The sequence below is a fragment of the Carcharodon carcharias genome, chromosome 2, assembly GCF_017639515.1.
Source record: "Carcharodon carcharias isolate sCarCar2 chromosome 2, sCarCar2.pri, whole genome shotgun sequence".
In the NCBI taxonomy this organism is placed as follows: Eukaryota; Metazoa; Chordata; class Chondrichthyes; order Lamniformes; family Lamnidae; genus Carcharodon; species Carcharodon carcharias.
In genome coordinates, this window is record NC_054468.1 from 52,749,451 (window position 1) to 52,770,494 (window position 21,044).

The following is a 21,044-nucleotide window of genomic DNA, read 5'->3' on the forward strand; positions in this document are numbered from 1 at the left end:
ATATTCAAAGAGGAATGTAAATTTGAAAGCATATGGCAATGGCACTTCACAACACAGAACAAGATTTCTAAATAACCCAAGAGACATATTTTTTCCCACTGAGTAGGCATACCTGTCAATGGTGTTAAATTAACATGCAAAACCAGTTTGAATTTCTCACATCTTGTCATAAATTAAACAAGTTTAAAACAAAGAGATGGAATTTTCAAAGCCTGATTTAAATGAAATAGATTTCAAAAATATTATCTCAAGGTTACCATCTATAAGGAGGAGGATACAAATCATTTTGCTTAAAGAAACAAAGTGCATCTTAAAAGGTCCTCGTTGACTTCTGGTTTTGATGATAAGGCAGTTCCATAATCATAAAAAATTTACATGAATTCAATTCTGTCTAAAAATCTAAATCACCTGTCAGATTAATAGTGTTAGCAATCAGCGACATATTGATTTCAGTAAAAGGCTTGCGTCAAGCGCGTAACCATGAGGTATCACACCCCAAAAGTTTCAACCATGCAAAAAATCTTGACTGGCATAAATACTCTAGTTATGAAAAAGCAGAATGCAAATCATTAACCGTGGTGACAGGCTCAAATTTACCATTACTTTTAAAAAAACTAATTCGCTTGGAAGCATAGAAGAAATGTCTGGAATACCTTCAATTTAAAGACAAAATTAATAAATCAAATTGCTCAATTTGTACCAAATTCTTTGACAAGCCATGTTGATTCCTCAACAAAAACAGAATCACCTGGAAAAACTCAGCAGGTCTGGCAGCATCGGCAGAGAAGAAAAAAGTTGACATTTCGAGTCCTCATGACCCTTCAACAGAGCTGAGTAAAATTAGGAGAGGGGTGATATATAAGCTGGTTTAAGGTGGGGGGGGGGGGGAATTGTGGTTGTAGGGACAAGCAAGCAGTGATAGGAGCAGATAATCAAAAGATGTCACAGACAAAAGAACAAAGAGGTGTTGAAGGTGGTGATATTATCTAAACGAATGTGCTAATTAAGAATGGATGGCAGAACACACAAGGTACAGCTCTAGTGGGGGTGGGGTGGAATAAGACTAACAGGTCATAAAAGGTATAGATTTCAAAATAATAGAAATAGGTAGGAAAAGAAAAATCTATATAGATTATTGGAAAAAAAAAGAGGGGAGGGGGAAGAAACAGAAAGGGGGGGGGAATGGAGGAGGGGGTTCAAAATCTAAAGTTGTTGAATTCAATATTCAGTCCGGAAGGCTGTAAAGTGCCTAGTCGGAAGATGAGGTGCTGTTCTTCCAGTTTGCGTTGGGCTTCACTGGAACAATGCAGCAAGCCAAGGACAGACATGTGGGCAAGAGAGCAGGGTGGAGTGTTAAAATGGCAAGCAACAGGGAGGTTTGGGTCATTCTTGCAGACAGACTGCAGGTGTTCTGCAAAGCGGTTGCTCAGTTTGCGTTTGGTCTCTCCAGTGTAGAGGAGACTGCATTGGGAGCAATGAATGCAGTATTCAGTTCTGTTGAAGGGTCATGAGGACTCGAAACGTCAATTTTTTTCTTCTCCGCCGATGCTGCCAGACCTGCTGAGTTTTTCCAGGTAATTCTGTTTTTGTTTTGGATTTTCAGCATCCGCAGTTTTTTGTTTTTATCTCCATGTTGATTCCTCACCCACTCAATTATATATACCAAAAAATACCGGTTATAATGTAACAGGCACAGAAGAAATCTCAAATGTACAAAAAATATTTGACTTATTAATAAAACTGTTCATTGAAATTTATGTACCCTCATGGGTATCTTCTTTGAGACACCCGGGAATTAAACTGTTTTCTGATCCTGGCGCTTACTTTATTTTACTGGCCAAGAATTCTGGGCTTTGGTGCCTGCCAGAGCTTAAGACAATAGATCCAATAACAACTAAAATGAATTGATTTCTTCAATCCAAGTTAATAATGCTAACCAGTTATCCAAAGAAGGAAGCTCTAAATATTTGCGATTGTCCGTTTTGAAAACAGGACATTTTCTCTGCGCTGTGGCAGTTTGATTTAGTTAACATCTGCACAGGTCCAACTAGAAAGGGAAGGGAAGAAGAGGGAAGACGGAAAGAGAGAAGGCAGTGAAAAACCATCAATCATAGAAAAGAATGAGCTAATTTCATGCCGAGTGCTGCTCAAGTGGCCTGAATTCTCCTGAATATTAATTATCTCCACTTACTTTTATTATTTAAGAGGAGCTTTCTATCGAGTGTGCCAGAAGTTTTGAGCCTAGCTTCAAGAGCTTCTGAATCTATGAAACATATTATTTACTTCAGAACATAGGCAGTGTACTTAGAGCATGCAAGGTTTAATTATACTCCAATCTTGAGTGTTAAGTCCTGGAAAAATGATTTAGTTTTTACATTTTGAAAAATAAATATTAGTATATCATTAACTAATAGTGAATGACTGCTATTCAGCATGAGAGTCCATATTATATTTATAAAATCTCAGCTCTCTGTTCTGTTTTTCTATTTCCATAAGTTGATTGGAACTTAATCCAATCAGAGAGCAGGTTTCTTATGTGATTAGTCATTTAAAGACTGGCTAATTATGAAGTCAACAGAATATGCTGTTGTCAAAGACCTTTCTTTTCCCTGCTATCTTGTGTGTGCATCAACACAATGCAACAAAATTAAAATGAAATGATTCACTTTGTCCCCAGTGTCTTTGCTCTATGGCAAACTATTTTCTTGAACACTTCTCTCCCATCTCCTCCACCAACAAATGCGAGGAGCTCATGTAATACTTTATCGTTAAGATTGAGACCATTCAATCCATTTCCTCAGACTACTCTCTCCCTTCCTCTAGCCCACCAGATCAAAGTTTCTCTAAGGTTCCTCCCTGCCCTAGCTCTGAACTCTCACTTTTCATTAGTTTCTCTCCTATCTCCCCTCATGCCCACTTTAAGCTTATTGCACCTATCAGATTCAGCTCCTGCTCATTTGATCCAATTCCCAGTAAACTGCTGACTACCCAACTTCCCTTCCTGATTCTCATGTCTGCTGACATTGTTCAAAGTTCTTTCTCCTCAGGTACTGCTCCACCCTCCTTCAAATCTGCGATAATCAACCCATTTCTGAAAAAAAACAACCCTTGACCCCACTACCCCTGCAAGCTGCCAACCCATCTCCAACCTCCCTTTCCTTTCACCATGTGTCACTTTCCATCTTCCCTGGAACTCTATGATTGAATCCCTCCAATCAGGTTTTCAACTTTGCCCCAATAGTGAAACAGCTCTCTCCAAAGTCATAAATGACATACTGTGTGACTGTGACAAAGGTAAACTATTATTCCTCATCCTTCTTGACCTATCTGCAGCCTTTGATATAGTTGACCACACCATCTACTTTCAACTCCTCTCCACTGTTTTCCGGCTGGAAGGGACATCACTTGCCTGTTTTCCTTCTTATCCATCTAAGGTTAGCCACAGAATTACCTTCCATGGCTTCTTTTCCCACTTCCACACTGTTACTTCCAGTGTCCCACAAGGATCTATCCTTGGCCCCCTCTTATTTCCCATCCATATGCTACCCTTGATAACATCATTCGGAATCACAAAACCAGTTTTCATAAATAGAGCTGGTGACACCCAGCTCTACCTCACCACCACCTCTCTTGACTCCTATACTGTGTAAACTGTCAAACTTTTTACCTGACATCTATTACTGGATGAGCAGAAATGTACTCCAATTAGATATTGGGAAGACTGGAATCTTCCCAGGCAAGAAAAGCCAGTTTTGGCTGCATGCAGGGAGTTAAATCCCCAAAAAGTGACATTGGTTAGGAATCCTGACATGATCCTGCCCCCTTCCGGTATTCGCTGAGCTAGGATTGGAGGCACGGAACTCACATGCAGCTGTAGGGCAAGTAATTAAAGTAATCAAATAGGTTATTATGTATTGTTTTAACCCTCAATTTTACATTCTCCACTCAAGGCACCTCTTTCTTGACCTGTTAGCGACTTGCCAGGGTGAGTGCACAGTGGGAAGAGCTTCTTCAGTGAAACTGACAAATTGGGAAGGCTTTGAACGGTGAAACTGAAGAGCTCCAGCCATGACCAAGTGAGAAGCTGCTGCTCACAAAACACCTTCTCAGAGAGTGAGTTCACTGCTTGACAGGTGATTGCCAACTTCTTGGAAGTCACTTCACTTGTTGCACTTCCCTGTTGTCAGCCTTCGCCATGGAATGGAAGCAGCTTATGCAGCTGCACCTTGTATCTCTGATAGGAACAAGGGAAGAAGTAACATCATCATTATCAGCAAAAGCTATTGCCTGCTCAGCCACATTCCCCTCCATTGGTCAGAGGGAATGGACACTGAGATCCAGATGAAGGGAGGGAAGGCCCTCAACACAGGCACAGGATCAGATCCCACGACACACGTGAACACCAGTGCCTCAGGATGCTAAGGCTTTCACGGCAGGTCGTTGCTGACATTTTCAGCTTCTTGGAACAAGACCTCCTCCCCAGTGGACCAGGTGGGCACACATTGCCAGTGGTTGCCAAGGTCTCTATCATGGGAGGGCCACCCCCACATCGTCACCAACACCACCCACCGCTCCCCCCTCCACTCCCCACCGCACCCAGAGCTCTGGCTCACTGCAAAGTTGTGTGCGCTCTTCTCCTCCAAGGAGAGAAAGCAGAGGTGTGGCTGTTAGAAATGGCTTGTGTAGACAGGATGGGAGGAGAACATTTGTAGACAGTGACTGTGAGGCATGGGTGCAAGGGAGCAATAGGCCGAGGGTGAGTGTGAATGGCTCCTCAGATGGGAATGTGAGGTGTCTGGAGCAAGAACCATCAGTGGGTCCGGAAACTTTGTTGGTTTGAGTGCTGTGCAAGAAAATGCTGGGTAAGTTAGAGCATGGATTTGGCACTGAAAGTGTTATGTCATTCAGTTTTCCTGTGCTCCTGGATTCTCTTTGTGCACAGTTTCCAGCTTAAAGGGATCACATTCCTGCTGCTGACTTCCTTGGCCACTGTAACCCACATCTATTTGGTTGGAGAGACTATCCAAGCTCCTGTCCCTGGGAGAGCTCACTTCTCTGTAGTCCCTCTGGTCCCACAGCAGGACCTTGAGATATGAGTGAAAGAACCAAGGATCAATCTTCCCAGGTCTCCTCTCCAGTCTTATGGTTGTTGCAAACATCCAAGTGCTAGTGACTCATTATAATCTACGTAATGGTATCTTTAATGAGAAATTCTTCTTTTGACAGATCAAGCACAACAACCCACCCACCCTCCCTGACTGGCAGGGATGTTAATACTGTGGGTCAGATAAAAAGCCTCAGCAAAGCCCTCTCCTTCACCATACTGACCCACAAATGGTCTCACTACTTGGACAGAAAATTCCACCCATTGTCTTCGGCACCCGCTATAAACTCCATTTCCCAGTTACTTCATCTTAGCATCATATTTGACCATGAAATGAGCTTCCAACCACATATTTATGCTATCACTAAGACCACCTATTTCCACTTCTGTAACATCACCTGCTTCAGCTCATTTGCTGCTGAAACCCTCCTTCATTTCTTTGTTACCTCTAGACTTGACTATTTTGAGACATTCCTTGCCGGCCTCCCACAGTCTACCCTCCATAAACTTAAGGTCAACAAAATCTTTGCTGCCTGTGCCCTTACTCACATCAAATCCCATCCATCCATCAATCGTGCTTGCTGACCTACACTAGCTCCCAGTTAAGCAATATTTCAATTTTAAAATGCTCATCTTTGTTTTCAAATTCCTCCATGGCCTTACCCTTCCCTATCTCTGTAATCTCCTCCAGTCTTTACAACCCTTTTGAGATCTCTGCACTCCTCTAATTCTGGCTTCTTTTGCATCCCTGATTTTAATTGCTCCATCATGGATGGCCATATCTTCAGCTGCCAAGGCCCTAAGCTCTGGAATTCTCTCCTAAACCGCTTTGCTTCTCTTTCATCCTTTAAGGTGCTGCTTAAAACCTATTTATTTGATGAAGGTTTCGGTCTCTGCCCTAATATCACCTCACGTGGCTCGTTGTCAAACTTTGCTTTATAATGCTCCTCTGAAGTGCATTCTTCAGAGCAATTATAAACACCTTCGGTCTGTCTGCAAGCGTGACCCAGATCTCCCTGATGCTTGTCACTTCAATACACCACCCTGCTCTCATGTCCACATGTCCGTCTTTGGCCTGCTGCAATGTTCCAGTAAAGCTCAACGCAAACTGGAGGAACAGCACCTCATCTTCCAACTAGGCACTTTACAGCCTTCTGGACTGAATATTGAGTTCAACAGCTTTAGATCATGAACTCTCTCCTCCATCCCCACCCCCTTTCCGATCCCCCTTTTTCCCAATAATTTATATATATTTTTCTTTTCCCACCTATTTCCATTATTTTTAAATATATTTCCATCCATTGGTTTATCTCTACCTTTTAGCCTATTTCGATCCCTTCCCCCCACCCCACCCCCACTAGGGCTATCTGTACCTTGCTCATCCTGCTTTCTACCCTTAATGTCACCTATTAGCACATTTCTTAGCTAATACCACCACTGCCAACACCTCTTTGTCCTTTTGTCTGTGACATCTTTTGGCAATCTCCACCTATCACTGGCCCTCTATCCAGCTCTACCTGTCCCACCACCCCCCCCTTAAACCAGCTTATATTTCACCTCTCTTCTATTTTTCCTTAGTTCTGTTGAAGAGTCATACGGACTTGAAACATTAACTGTATTCCTCTCCGCAGATACTAAGTTTTTCCAGGTATTTTTATTTTTGTTTTTAGTTATAAATGCAAGTTGTTGTCGAGAAGTTGGTAATAAGCTGCCTTCTTGAACCTCTGCAGTCCATGTGATGCAGGTAAATCCACAGTCCTGTTGGGAAGGGAGTTCCAGGATTTTGACCCAGCGACAGCGAAGGAACAGCGATACATTTCCAAATCAGGATGGTGTGTGACTTGGAGGGAAACTTGCAGGCGGTGGTGTTCCCATACATCTTGTTCTTCTAGGTAGTAGAGGTCACTGGTTTGGGAGGTGTTGTTGAAGAATGTAAAAGGCAATACAGATCGAATAAAAAGGGAAGGCATGTCGGAGCCATATGTAATAGAGTTTTGTAGAGTGGAAGAAAAAGGAAGACAGATTGGTAAATAGAATTGAAGGACTGAGCAAAAACAGTGAAATAAAACAGAAATTTAAATTCTTGCATTTTTTGGCTGTGAGCAACACTGTCACGTGAGAGGAGAGGTTTAAATAATTTTTTTCCTTTATTTATTCAAAAGTTTTCTAATCCATTCAAACTCCCTGAGGCAGCATGAGCGAAAGAGCGCAGGCTCCGACTCTCCCTCCTCCCCCCAATCGCACAGGTAGCGCTGCGTGCTACTGGCCACACGTTATGCTGAGCGGGCCTTAATTGGCCTGCCCGTGTAAAATGGCGGCGTGCAGCCAATCGTTGGCGGCGATCGGTTCTGCGCCTACCCTTGCCTGTTCCTGCCCACCACAGGAAAATTTCTTCCCTATGCAATGTTATTATTTTGTCAAAATAATTATGCTATAGTGAGCAGAATGAAGAGAGAAAAATCACAAAAAGATAAACATTTCAACTATAAGCAACTTGTTCACAGCTGCTTCTCCCCAATTCAGCAATAATGGAGCAGGTGCAGCTCTATTCTACCAACTTCATAGAGCATCAAATGTCCTCTTAGTATGCTAAATGAACATTATTTAAATATGTGGGTACATAAAATATCTATATTCATGGATGAAAATATATGTAACACTCATTGCAGGTGGATCGAGCCTCAGTCATCCAAGTTTATTCAACCTGAAGTCAAGGGGCAGGAGTTTCCACTGGGTTGGGCTGATTTTTCAGTACAATTTACACAAAATTTGCCAAATCAATGCAAAAGGTTGTGGAATTTCAAATTGGATCCAGCAGAAATTGAGTTTCCGCAGTTGTTTGTGTTAGTTTAAGAAATAGTGTGCCAGAAGCTGGCCCCATCCACAAAACTGGATACACCCCATATCATATTAATCATGTTTGTGGGCTTTTTGAGGGGGGGCCTAATAAAATTAAGCATTTTTTTAGGCGCAAGGCACATGTTAAAAGATTTGGAATACTTAAAAAACTGAGAAATTAACAATTGTGCACCAATATAATGAGCAAATGTTTCTTAATAGTTTCATTAAAGTCATTTTCAGTTATTTAAAATAAGATTACTCACAGTTGGTATATTAGATATTGATTAAAAATGCTTATTCTCTGTGATGTCCACTTTCAGCTGTATTAATAAAGCTGCACCAAGTAACCACTCCTAAATTACTTTTTTAAAAGTAAACAATTTTTAAAAATTGCATTCTAAAATGCTGACCAATTGCATAGGTTCATGGCAAATTTTCCATTTGGCATATACAAATCTGTTTGAGCAAAATCTTGAGGCTAAAAAAAGCACTTTGGAAAACAAGCCCAGTTTTGGGTGTAATTGTGCCTAGATTGCCAATTGCACCCAAAGCAGAAATTCCAGGTCAAGATTGTTCAGGAGCTTCATAGGTAGATATCCAGACAGACACGTGCACGGAAGTAACATCAACTACCAATAATTCACCTAAAATGGATGACTTGCTTTGTGTTTCTTCTCTTTGTCCCCTTTCTATTTTACTCTCTCTCACAGCTACTAAAGAGATTATTTTTGGACACCGTGGCAAGTCTCTACAAACCTCAGTTTGAAAACCATTGTGTCATACAGTGCAAACAAGCTTTTTAATTTTGCAGAGCATTGTGCTTACAGTGTGGAAGAATCCCTGTACTTTTTACTTACACAGAATATGTGGGAGCACAAATGGAAAGATTCTGTTAGCACAGTTCCATATACTTGTGGATTACCAAGCATGAGGATTATGGAATTTTGTTGGCATTGGCCATAGAAGCAAGAACTGCTATTTTTGTGGTGATTGAGGGATTTTTTTTTTAATTCATTCATGGGATGTGGGCTTTGCTGGCTGGGTCAGAATTTATTGCCGATCCCTAGTTGCCCTTGAGAAGGTGGTGGTGAACTGCCTTCTTGAACCGCTGCAGTCCATGTGGTGTAGGGACACTCACAGTGCTGTTAGGAAAGGAGATCCAAGATTTTGACCCAGCAACAGTGAAAGAATGGTGATATATTTCCAAGTCAGGATAATGAGTGACTTGGAGGGGAACTTCTAGGTGGTGGTAAAAGCAAAAAACTGCAGATACTAGAAAGTTCTCGGTGGTGGTGTTCCCATGTGTCTGCTGCCCTTGTCTTTCTAATCTTGTAATCTTATCTTCTCTTGTGCCTCCCTCTATGAGGATGTGCTTTTATGTTATTTAAACAGAAAGTGTGAATCAAAGACATAGGACACGGCAACGTAGAGATGAGAGAAAGAAAAATGCATAGCAAGCAAATATCACACCAACATGCAAAATGCTCATTGTCTAATATTACCAAAAATATTATTAGCTTTCTGTGTACTGGACACAATCTTTAAAATTAGTCATCAATTGGCAATTAGGAATCTTTGTTTCCATCTTAACTGGTCAGGTACCAATTTTTAAAAATGTAAATAAATTATTTCTGAGAAGGAATTAAATACTTCCGTATATTTGAGGAGATATGGTTAATGAGTTCTCGAAAGGCTGCAAAAATTCAAAAATGTTCAGATCAAGCTAAAGAACATAAAGCAACACAGGAAACTGGATATGGTGGAACAAAAAAAATGTGACCTGCCACCAGATACTTTCCAGCTTTGGTAGGCAGTGTAGGAAATAGGAACAGGAGTAGACCATTCAGCCCCTTCTTAGCCATCTCTAACCTTGGAAAGGGTCAATAGAAAATTACTGCAACATCAAAAAAAAGGAAGCCTACTCTGTTGTACATTAAAACACTGTGGTTGAAAGTAGTAAGTAGCAAAGTAATTACTAGAAATGCTCCAACAATGAGGCTGTGATTAGTCATTTTTCAAATTAACTACTTGATGTTCTGTAGAAGTGACTTTGTTACAAAAACAGCGCTACATCATGAAGAAGCTTTCCACACAACCAAAACTATCTGTTTTGAATGCAGTTAAATGAAGGCTGTTGAAAATGCTGAAGGGTTGATGTTGTGCAAAAACCCATGTCTCACACATGCACTCGGATGACTGACAAACTAGCTCATTATAGTTTTGTTTACATGGGTAATTTTGCTCAAGAGAAAGGAACTATTTGGATGTATTTGAGGTTATGAATATATTACACATACATTATATTAACTGCTGGAATTACTCTAAATCAGGTAAATTTTGCAGTATCATGTTCATAAACAAAGGCAGAAATTAATAAAGGTAAACATTTTCACACTTTAGAATATAGCTTATACATTTATGGCAAGTCTGAACATTTCATGGTTGAATAAGTACTTGCACAAGTAAGTTGGTGCAAGAAATTATTCCACAGCTGTGGGCATTCATAATGCTTTTGTAAATCTGGAAATTTAATAATATAACCATAGATCTTTGCAGTCAGAAACCATGTGGCCCAATGTACTTGCACCAGTATTCTGATAAGGTTATCTATCTAGTCCCAATCCCCTGCTCTTTCTCTCTACCTTTTAAATGTTTCTTTTTCAAGTATTTATTCATTTTTCTTTTAAAAGCTACTCTGTATTTGCTATTATTTCTGTTAGGATGTGCTATGTTCTAACAACCTCCCACATTATAAATTCTCCTAATGTTTCTCTTTCAAAGATGACCATAAATTATATACTCTCATTACCAAATCACCATCCCATGAAAATACTTTTTCCTAGTTACCTCATCAAAACTCTTTATAATTTGAAAATCTCTATCAGATCTCCTTTTAAACTCTTTTAAGCTCAATAAAAGAAATCCCAGTTTCTCTAATTTCTCCTTATAAATAAAAACTCTCATCACTGGTATCATCCTAGTAAATCTCTTCTACCCCCTTCCCATGGCTTTGGCATCTTTTCTAAAATAGGACATCAAAAACTGGACATTGTTTCCATATTGTGGCCTAACCAATGATTAGTATGGATTTGACATCATCTCTTAAACTGAGCCAGCCTGTGAACAATCTTGCCATTCTTCTGTTTGACCTAAGATAAGTTACCAAGCTTAATTCCCCTCCATCAAAATGAGTCTTTACTTCCCCTTCTGTATAATTGTCTATTTCTCTCACTTGGCCTAACTGCTGCTGAACCTCTGTCACTGCAAACTCGATTGCTGCAATACTTTCTTTGTTGGCCATCAATTGTTGATATTCATGAATGCAGCAGATTAACCCAAGATGTGATGCTTCAAAGTTGTGCTTAGCTATTTCAATGGAGATAGTTTTTTCATTACTGTGTTGCTCAGGATACATATTGCTTGTACCATTTAATGTTGGTTTTGAAGTAAGCCACCTGTGTCCATTAATTTTCAATTTGATTATTGTGTGGGAGGACCATTTAATATTGCTCACTAGATCATGAGTTTATTTGTGCTTTGCTCTCTATGCCAAAAATGTCCAATTCAACACTAACAGAAAGATTTTCATCAAAAAATGCACATTTATAGCACTAGTTATTTCTTCAAAAAACACACTGCAGATTACAAATACCAAAGGATGTAGAATATGATTTGAGAATCTTTAATGTCTTTGAAAACAGACCCATAGGATCACTTAAAAATTCAGATTTGATATGCCATAGATCAGAGAGAGATATAAGCACCCATTACTCTGCTACAATGATTGCCCGAAATTTCCTGAGTTTTTCCCACTCCACTGTAACTTCAGCAAAAATAGTGGAAATAGGGTTTCTGCTGCAAGTATGGCAGCAAATCTATCGGAAACCCTGAGGAAATTCCTGGGAAATGTGTTTTGATTCTAACTTCAGAACACCTTGCACAGCATCTGTGTGTCCACAGCATTTATTGTTGTGGTCTCCGAGAATAATAGATGTGGAAATTTAATGAGATTAACCAGACACTAAGTCTACACAAAAAGGAAATGTTAACATCAGTTATATTGAAATTAATTTGTTGATGATTTCGACGCCTTAAATCTAGTAGCTTGGCAATTTTTTAAAAGTGTATTTTTCATAAACAAGCAAAAATCAGTAAGACTGGTTTAATGTATGTAATTCAATTACATTCCAATGGAGACCTTGAGCTCTACAAATTGTAGAAATGAAACTAGAAGTATTAGACATGGTGGGATACTTTATAGATCATTTGATATAAGGTCACTTGCCAATAGATCTGGAGGTGTTTTTTATTTTCACCAGTTTTATATTCTACATTGTATGCATGGAGAAAGTTGATGATTCAAGACAATAAAATATGCAATACAATTATTCAGGAGCACACGGTGCTGCTTTTTCACAGCTGGGAATATGATTCAAAAACAATTGAGACAATTCTAAGTTAAGCAGGTTAGTGAGTCAGCTCCGGCTATATTTAAGCACATAATACAAAACTACATAATTTAGCAATAACTGGCAGTAAACATTATTACTCAGGAACTCAGTGAAGGAAATGGGAATGTCACAATGATTCAACATGGTTTCTGTTTTAAAGCTGACATTAGTACTATCACAATCTAGTTCAAGGAGAAAGCTTTTCACTGCAGAGTTGCTGCCTGCTGCCGACGCTGGATGCCAAAATCGGAAAAATATTCAATTTCTCAGTGCTGAAAAAATGTTAATATGAGCAAAAGTGTGCACCACCCACAAAATATATAAATCACTGGCAATTATCTTCTTCCAATGGTTGTTACTAAGGTAAATGATTTGTTGCTACAAGTGACTTGTTACCACTCAGATCCTGTTGTTTCATTGCTTCTGGGACTTTTCATGCAAAATTGCAGAACCCAGGCATCAACTCATACAGCACCCATTAAGTGTAGAAAATCACAGTATTTCACAGTGTACCAAAAGATGGCCACTGAACCACCTTCCTCTCTAGCCAACAACAAATATCAGGAACTCTCTTTGACTTACCAATACTAGGATACCCTGGCGTGGATGGATCTCCTCCAGGGTTCAAAGAAATCCAAAATGTTTCATCACCAATCTTCTCCTTTTGGGGTGAATCGCAGGGGTCAATGTAGACCAAAGCTCCTCCAAAACCAACCTCCAGTAATAAAGATAACTGTAAATGACAAAGCATAATTTGATTAAATAGTCATCGATGCAAAATATTTCAGTTAATTTTGTGGATTTAAACACCTAATTTGAAAAGTTTGTTGGCCTTTCCAACTAGAGCCCAAATTTGCAATCTGATTAATCATATGTTGTGATAATCTAGGTCATTCTACTCATTCCAAGTGTGTTTCCAATGACTTGTTACTGTGTAAATCATGGAAATGGCATTATCAACATGGTCAAAACAAACAGTCCCAATATTAACTGCTTACTTATTCCTTGACTTCAACCTGGAAGACAAATATATTTAGTGGTCTGTGAGATATGCTCAGGAAACCCAAAGATGAACTAGTCAAGAAATATATCTGAAATTTTCCAATGAAATATGTTTCACTTGAAGCTGACTACTGAAGAAAACAGGTAATACTGCAATGTAGGTTGAACCTATGACTTAGCTCTTAGCTATGACAGCTGAATGCAGTCTCCTTATTATTACTGACATATGGAGCACGTAAAACATTTGTTAACTTTTATGTATCTGTTTTATTCATGGCAGTGATATTACCATGCTATCAAGTTACACTTGTTACAAAGCCAGATTTGAACACTATCGCTCCACAAAAATTGTTCGCAAATGAGATTGCTGGACTGGAACAGTTAACAAGATTCATAAACTTTATTACGAAAAATGTTAATGTTAACAAGACTAAAATTTTATTCAGAGTTAAACTCTATTGTAATTAACACACTTTTGAAAAAGATCATTGTAGTCTAGAAGATGGACTTGAATTGTCTTCACTGATATAAATCAGAATTAATTACATCTCTTCCATGTTCAGTTCATTCTCTGCTTTCTGCCGATACTACAATGGTTAAAATTTCAAGTAATGCAAAAAAAAGTCAATACTGATCAATAAAAGAGCTACATTCAGAATAATTTTATTGCACTGGCCTTGTAATAGATTTTGCGCATACTGAAAAGAAAATGAAAAATGGATTAACTTAACTAAGAGATTTATTTTACATGAAATCCATTTATATGCTAGGATTAGAGGAAGGGAATGTTGATATTACTGAAATCAATTCATACATGGGTTTTTACCATTTTAATCCTAGGATCAAGCAGTTCTTCCAGAAATAAGATTTGGTGGAGAGGGAAGACAATTAGTGCTCCAAATCTCAAGCCAAATAGGTCAAAGGATGTGGAATTGCTTGGGTACAACGAGAACAGAAATACCACTAATCCAATTAAGCTAAGTTTGAAAATACCAACCTAACAATCAATATGTGGAGGAAATGTTATGATCCCAGCTGATGTTACTATTGGACAAGTCAGCCTAACTTGTCATTTAGAAATGTGGAGGGTGGCGAATGAACAGGATCAGACTCTGCAGATGTACTTTCAACAAGAGAATATAACATTTATTAAACAAGAAAAAGATGAACTACCTTGCACTACTCCTTCACTCACAACTATACCTTTACAGATAAACACAGATTTGTAAGAATAACACAAGTTACAAAAGCTATCTTATACTCTAATGTTCACAGTAAGTACACAGTCCATGTACCAATAGGTGAACTATGGTCAGACATACTACTTCCCAAGACCAAGTGACAGATGCCACCCCAAACAGATGCTATGGCTCTCGCATCAACTCCCTCCAGATGTTCGTCACACCATGAGCCAACCAGACTCACGGAACTCTGTCTTTCTCCCTGGGGGTTTCCAATCTCAATGCTCAAAGAATATTCCCCCAAACAATGCTCCACAAAGATCCACTCCAGGGTTTTAACTTCTGTTCTGATGTTCCTCTCCCCTGGATCGCCTCGTGCATTCAAGCTTTGCCTTCAATGCACTCTCTCAGATACTCAGCCATGCCAAACGAACACCACTGCTTCAAAGGCCCAAAGAAAGGAGTCACCAACATTTGGCTGTCTCCTTGGATCTTCTGGCTTCTCGCAAGCCTATTTTGCTTTAGGTTTGCTTCCTGCAGCTTTGTCTCTTTAATTTGGAGCCTTTTCCTCTGCTCCCTACTTTAAGATTGGATAAATGGATGCAGCAGTGATGGGGAAGGAAAGGCAGAAGGCCGGAGCCAATGCTGTCTTGGAGGTCCTCCTTGAGGCAATGAGGGAAAGGAGGGAGGTCCTCTTTCCAATGAATGGCAGGGAAGGCCAACCCTCCCCAGACTAAGCAGGCAGGGATTGAGGTTGCTGAAACCATCCACTGGTGAAGTGTGGTGACAAGAAACTAGGTTCAGTGCCAGAAAAGGATCAATGACCTTTTTTGCTCCAGCAAGGTGAGTGCAACACCCAATCTTTATGAAACCCTCTGGGCCTCCAGCTGAGGAGCCCGAGGATGCATGTTTCTCCAGAACATACAAGCATGTGCCCAGGGTACTTACTAACTGCCAATAAGACTCAAAGACCTGATGCTGCTGAGAACTTGCGAGCACTGATACATGCAATTTCCTATGTACCACTGGCATAGGGCATAGTGGCCAACCATGCCTTATCTCTTTGTCTTTTGTCCTTGCAGGAGAAGAGAGTTCACAATGCCCAGGAAGAAATGCTGACAGGAGGAGGAGCACCTCATCTCCACATCACCACTGTGTCTCAAGACTTTGAGCTCCTCCAATGAGGGAGTGGCCCATCCCATGAAGAGCCATATGTGGCAGCACTCCTGCAGCAACGATTGGTTAGTGGCACTGGTGGCTCAGAGGTGCATGGAGTGGATGCCATTTGAGCCCTAGCTGGTGGTCACATGCAGTCACATCCAAGGGCTGAGGCAGTCATCAAGGAGGATGAGGGTGCCACCCCTCATGGGTCACTATCATCAGCCTCCTTGGCCCTTTGACTGGGGGTCCATGCGTGCAGCAGGACCCAGTGATGGAGGCTGCCCCTGCAACGCTGCAGGCACAGCAGCCTCTGGAGGTGCCCCAACTGGCACCTCCATGACTGCCATGTGCATCTGAACAGGAGCCAGACACATGCGATTATACTGCCTCCACCTCATCCAAAGCCATAAGGGGAGCACTGCATAGAAGAGACCAAGAGAGGAGCCCATAGTGTCAGGCAGAGCACTGAAAGGGTCACTGGGGTTTGCCTCACCTGTAAATGTGAACTTTTTCCCTTATTCAACATTATGAATTTTGACATATGATGCCAGATGAGCTTCTATTCTTTAATGGCGACACAAGAACAAAGTGAAGAGGTCATGAAGGAAGCGAGGGGACAATGAAACCTATGAATCAACATGGGTCATTCATTGGTGGTAAGAGCTGATATATTCCAGGCCGTCCCTGCAATGGAAGTGCTTGCACAGGCAGCTGAAAGTGAGTTCCAAACTGTGCCACCTCCTGGGTGAGGAGGGCTTAGCTGAAATGTGCCTGGATCAGGTGATCCCTGATGTTGATGGTATCCTGACAAGACCCTTGAGCCCTGCGTCAACCCTTGCCACCACTCTGAGGAACCTCTGTGTCCTGCATCTTCCTCCTTCTCTTTCTCCGATGAGGGCATCATGCTCTTCAAGGTTCACATCTCTCTGGGGGGCCATGTTTTGGAGAGTGCAGCAGATCACCACAATGCATGAGACCCTTATAGGAGTGCACTGCAAGGCACCATCAGTTCAGGCTTTGCAAATACATCTTCAGAAGCCCAGAGGCCTACTTGGTTGTCGTGATGAGTGAATGGCGGCAATTGTAGCACCTCTGTGCCTCCATCTTGGGATGTCATGCAGGGGTGAGTAGCCTTCTCTTTGTGGGATATTCCTTTCCCCTAGAATCCAACCACTTGTTTTTGGGGGCGGAGGATAGAGTTACTGCAACCAGGACTGCCAGAGGCAGCTGCCAGGAAAGTGAGCACACACATGGAGAAAACTCTTGTAGTGGGCACAAACCAGCTGAACTTTGAGGGGATGGAACCCTTCTTGTTGATGAATCTGACTGGCCGGTCAGTGAATACTTTGACGACCACCAGAGTGCAATCAAAAATGCGTCCTGTACCTGGGTAAATCCAGCCCACTGCTCTCTGCCCATGAGGCCACATCTATCTGAAATTTAACATACTGTCTAGCTCCCACAAATATGGTATCAGTGACCACAGAGATGCTGTGGCACGCAGCCGTTGGTGAGATCCAAAGTTGATCCTTGGAAGGAGCCAGAGGCAAAGAAGGCCAATGCCACAGTGACTCTGGTGGCTACTGGCAGTGCAAACGAGCAGTTCTTGAGGTGTGAGATTTTCTGAGGAGGACACAAATCCCAGTGACCTTCTGCCTGGATAGGTGCAATCTCCTGCAGCACTGGTTCCCTAACATGTCCATATAGCTCCGTTTTCAGCAGTCGAGCCCATGCTGAGAGTATAGCCTCCATTGTTTTCCTGTCCCTCATTCCTCTCATTTGCCCACCTCATGCCCTTGGCCCTGCCTCTCCTTCTTCACCACTAGTCCTACCAACTCCTCCCCTTGCCAGCTATTGCCTTCTTTGTGCTTAGCTGGACTCTGTATTATATCTGGAAGCCTTACCCCTTCTCTCATGCCCCATGAGGCCAGGCGGGTGATGACCCCATGCACTGCCTGAGTGCATGCTGTCATGAAAAGCCAATTATAACAACAAATTACTTACAGGCATATTGAACTTTTTATGGAAGGCGTGTGTGTTTTTGAAGAAATACAAGCAAGGACACTGAACAAAAAATGGCTGATAATGTAAGGTGACCACTTTCTGGAAAATTCCTTTGTGGATCATACTAATAGACCTGTCCTGAGAGAACATGGAATGTTGCACATGAAAAGGTGTCATGGCCTTCTTCAAGCAAAGACACTTGAAAAGGGCGGGAAAGATGCAAAAGACTGAACTTTAATCTCCTGTGGTTGCAGAGACAAAAGACTGATTAATATGCCTCAGCAGTCATCTAAAATCCACCTCCTGTTGATTTGTATCTCAGAATGTGTAAAATGGTTGGAGATGAAAGAAAACAGACTGTGGGCGCAAGACATGGTACTTTTTCCCCCCACAGGAATACACAGGGAAAAAAGGGTTAAAAAGCTAACTGCAAAGCAGTGTCATGTGTGCTAGTGTGCTGTGTGTGTGACGGCAACAAGATGACCAACTAGTTACCCCTGCAGTTGCAGGCGAAGTCTCTCTCTCTCTCTCTCTCTCTCTCTCTCTGTTGGTGGAGGCAAGGCTCAGTAGAAGCCACAGTCAAATTATTTGATAAAGCAGTGCAGAGCTAAGTCCAGACTGCCAAGTAACCAGCCAGCAAAAATGTTAGAAGTACATAACGTGAAAGAGCTTGAAGTGACTGATTCTGACATTCACTCTCTTTTTAATCTTAAAGCAGTCAAAGCAAACCCTATTACTGTCACGCTCCACATAAGTGGGAAGCCTCTAGTTACGGAGGTAAATACAGGGGCATCAGCCACAGTGATGGGTTAGCTCAAATTTCAGTACCTGAGAGAAGGTACCCAACGCTTAAGCCTGGAGAGAACTTCTGCCCAGTTGAAGACTTACACAGGAGGAGCACTAAAAGTAAAAGGCACCGCCATGGTACCTGTGAGTATGGGCAGCAGTCAGCCCAGCTCTCAGTAATAATAGTGACTTGGGAAGGACCAAGCCTTCTGGGCCGTGAAGGGCTAAAATAAATCAAGTTAAATTGGTCTGAGATTTTTCAGTTGCGGGCAGGAGGACTGCTAGATTTGTTGAAAAAATACAACTGCGTCTTTTGCAACGAATTAGGAAAAATTAAAGGCTTGCAAGCCAGGGTTTATGTTGATCCAGAGGCAGCTCCCTGATTTTTTTAAGGCAAGACTGGTACCATATGCCTTAAGAGAAAAAGTGGATGCTGAGATAAACAGTTGATGGAACTAGGCATCTTGCAGCTATTTCAATTTTTGGAATGGGCAGCACCTATCGTTCCCACACTGAAACCGAATAAGACCATCCGTATTTGCAGCGATTAAAAGACCTTAAGACGTAGGAGCAGAAATTAGGCCATTCGGCCCATCGAGTCTGCTCCGCCATTCAATCATGGATGATAAGTTTCTCAACCCCATTCTCCCGCCTTCTCCCTGTAATCTTTGATCCCCTTACCAATCAAGAACCTATCTATCTCGGTCTTAAATACACTCAATGACCTGGCCTCCACAGCCTTCTGTGGCAATGAATTCCATAGATTCACCACTCCCTGACTTAAGAAGTTTCTCCTCATCTCTGTTCTAAAAGGTCATCCCTTTACTCTGAGGCTGTGCCCTCGGGTCCTAGTCTCTCCTACTAATGGAAACATCTTCCCCATGTCAAATCTATCTAGGCCTTTCAGTATTCTGTAAGTTTCAATCAGAGGGGGCCCCTCATCCTTCTAAACTCCGTCAAGTATAGACCCAGAGTCCTCAAACGTTCCTCATATGTTAAGCCTTTCATTCCTGGGATCGTTCTTGTGAACCTCCTCCGTTCCCTCTCCAGGGCCAGCACATCCTTCCTGAGATATGGGGCCCAAAATTGCTCACAATATTCTAAATGTGGTCTGACCAGAGCCTTATAAAGCCTCAGCAGCACATCCCTGCTTTTATATTCTAGTCCTCTCGAAATAAATGCCAACATTGCATTTGCTTTCCTAACTACTGTGTCAACCTGCAAGTTAACCTTAAGAAAATCTTGGATTAGGACTCCCAAGTCCCTTTGCACTCCAGATTTCTGAATGCTCTCCCCATTTAGAAAATAGTCTATGCCTCTATTCTTCCTACCAAAGTGCATGACCTCACACTTCCCCACGTTATATTCCATCTGCCACTTCTTTGCTCATTCTCCAAACCTGTCCAAATCCTTCTGCAGCATCCCCGCCTCCTCAATACTACCTGTCCCTCCACCTATCTTTGTATCATCTGCAAACTTAGCTAGGATTCCCTCAGTTCCTTCATCTAGATCATTAATGTATAACGTGAAAAGTTGTGGTCCCAACACTGACCCCTGCGGAACTCCACTAGTCACCGGCCGCCATCCTGAGAAGGTCCCCCTTATCCCCACTCTCTGCCTCCTGCCAGACAGCCAATCTTCTACCCATGCTAGTACCTTACCTCTAACACCATGGGCTCTTATCTTACTGAGCAGCCTCCTGTGCGGTACCTTGTCAAAGGCCTTCTGGAAATCCAAGTAGATAACATCCATTGGCTCTCCTTTGTCTAACTTACTTGTTACCTCCTCAAAGAATTCTAACAAATTTGTCAGGCATGACCTCCCCTTGATGAAACCATGCTGACTTTGCCCTATTTTACCATGCACTTCCAAGTATTCTGAAATCTCATCCTTAATAATGGACTCTAAAATCTTACCAACGACCGAGGGGTCTGATGAAAGGTCATCGGCCTGAAATGTTAACTCTGTTTCTCGCTCCACAGATGCTCCAGACCTGCTGAGCATTTCCACATTTTGTGTGTTATTCCTCTTTTTTAGCACTGTTTTGTCAGTATTTATAATTTGCTTTAGAGTCCCTAGAAATATAAAACGCTCTGTCTCGTTAACCATAAAACACAATCCTCTGACTGAGACATAGGAACAAGACTAGGCCATTCAGCACTTTGAGCCTGTTCTGTTATTCACATAGATTATGGTTGATCTAATCTGTACTATAACTCCTTCTGTCCACCTTAGCTGAGGAATCCTTAATATACTTGCCTAACAAAAATCTATCCATCTCAGTTTTAAAATTTTCAGTTGACAAAGCCTCAGCAGCTTTTGGGGAGCAAGTTGCACTGACCTTTGTGTGAAGAAGTGCTTCCAGACATCACACCAGAATGGCTTAGTTCTAACTTTAAGGTTATTCCCTCGTGTTCTGGAATTCTCTCGCCAGATTAATAGTTTCTCTTCGTCTATTTTATGAACTCCTTTAATCTTCGAAAACACTTCTCCTCAGAGCTTAACCCTTCTGGT

The 21,044-nt window shown here is 41.5% G+C and overlaps 1 protein-coding gene across 6 annotated transcripts in view; it reads right to left on the minus strand.

Annotated features, from left to right (window-relative positions):
* LOC121290443 (inactive N-acetylated-alpha-linked acidic dipeptidase-like protein 2) overlaps positions 1-21,044 on the minus strand; it is a 999,957-nt gene that overhangs the window by 431,876 nt on the left and 547,037 nt on the right. For all 6 annotated transcript variants that reach the window (XM_041210891.1, XM_041210883.1, XM_041210898.1 and 3 more), the window contains one exon: positions 12,979-13,129. In XM_041210891.1, coding sequence (XP_041066825.1) covers positions 12,979-13,129 — 151 coding nt within the window. The remainder of the gene's footprint in view (positions 1-12,978; positions 13,130-21,044) is intronic.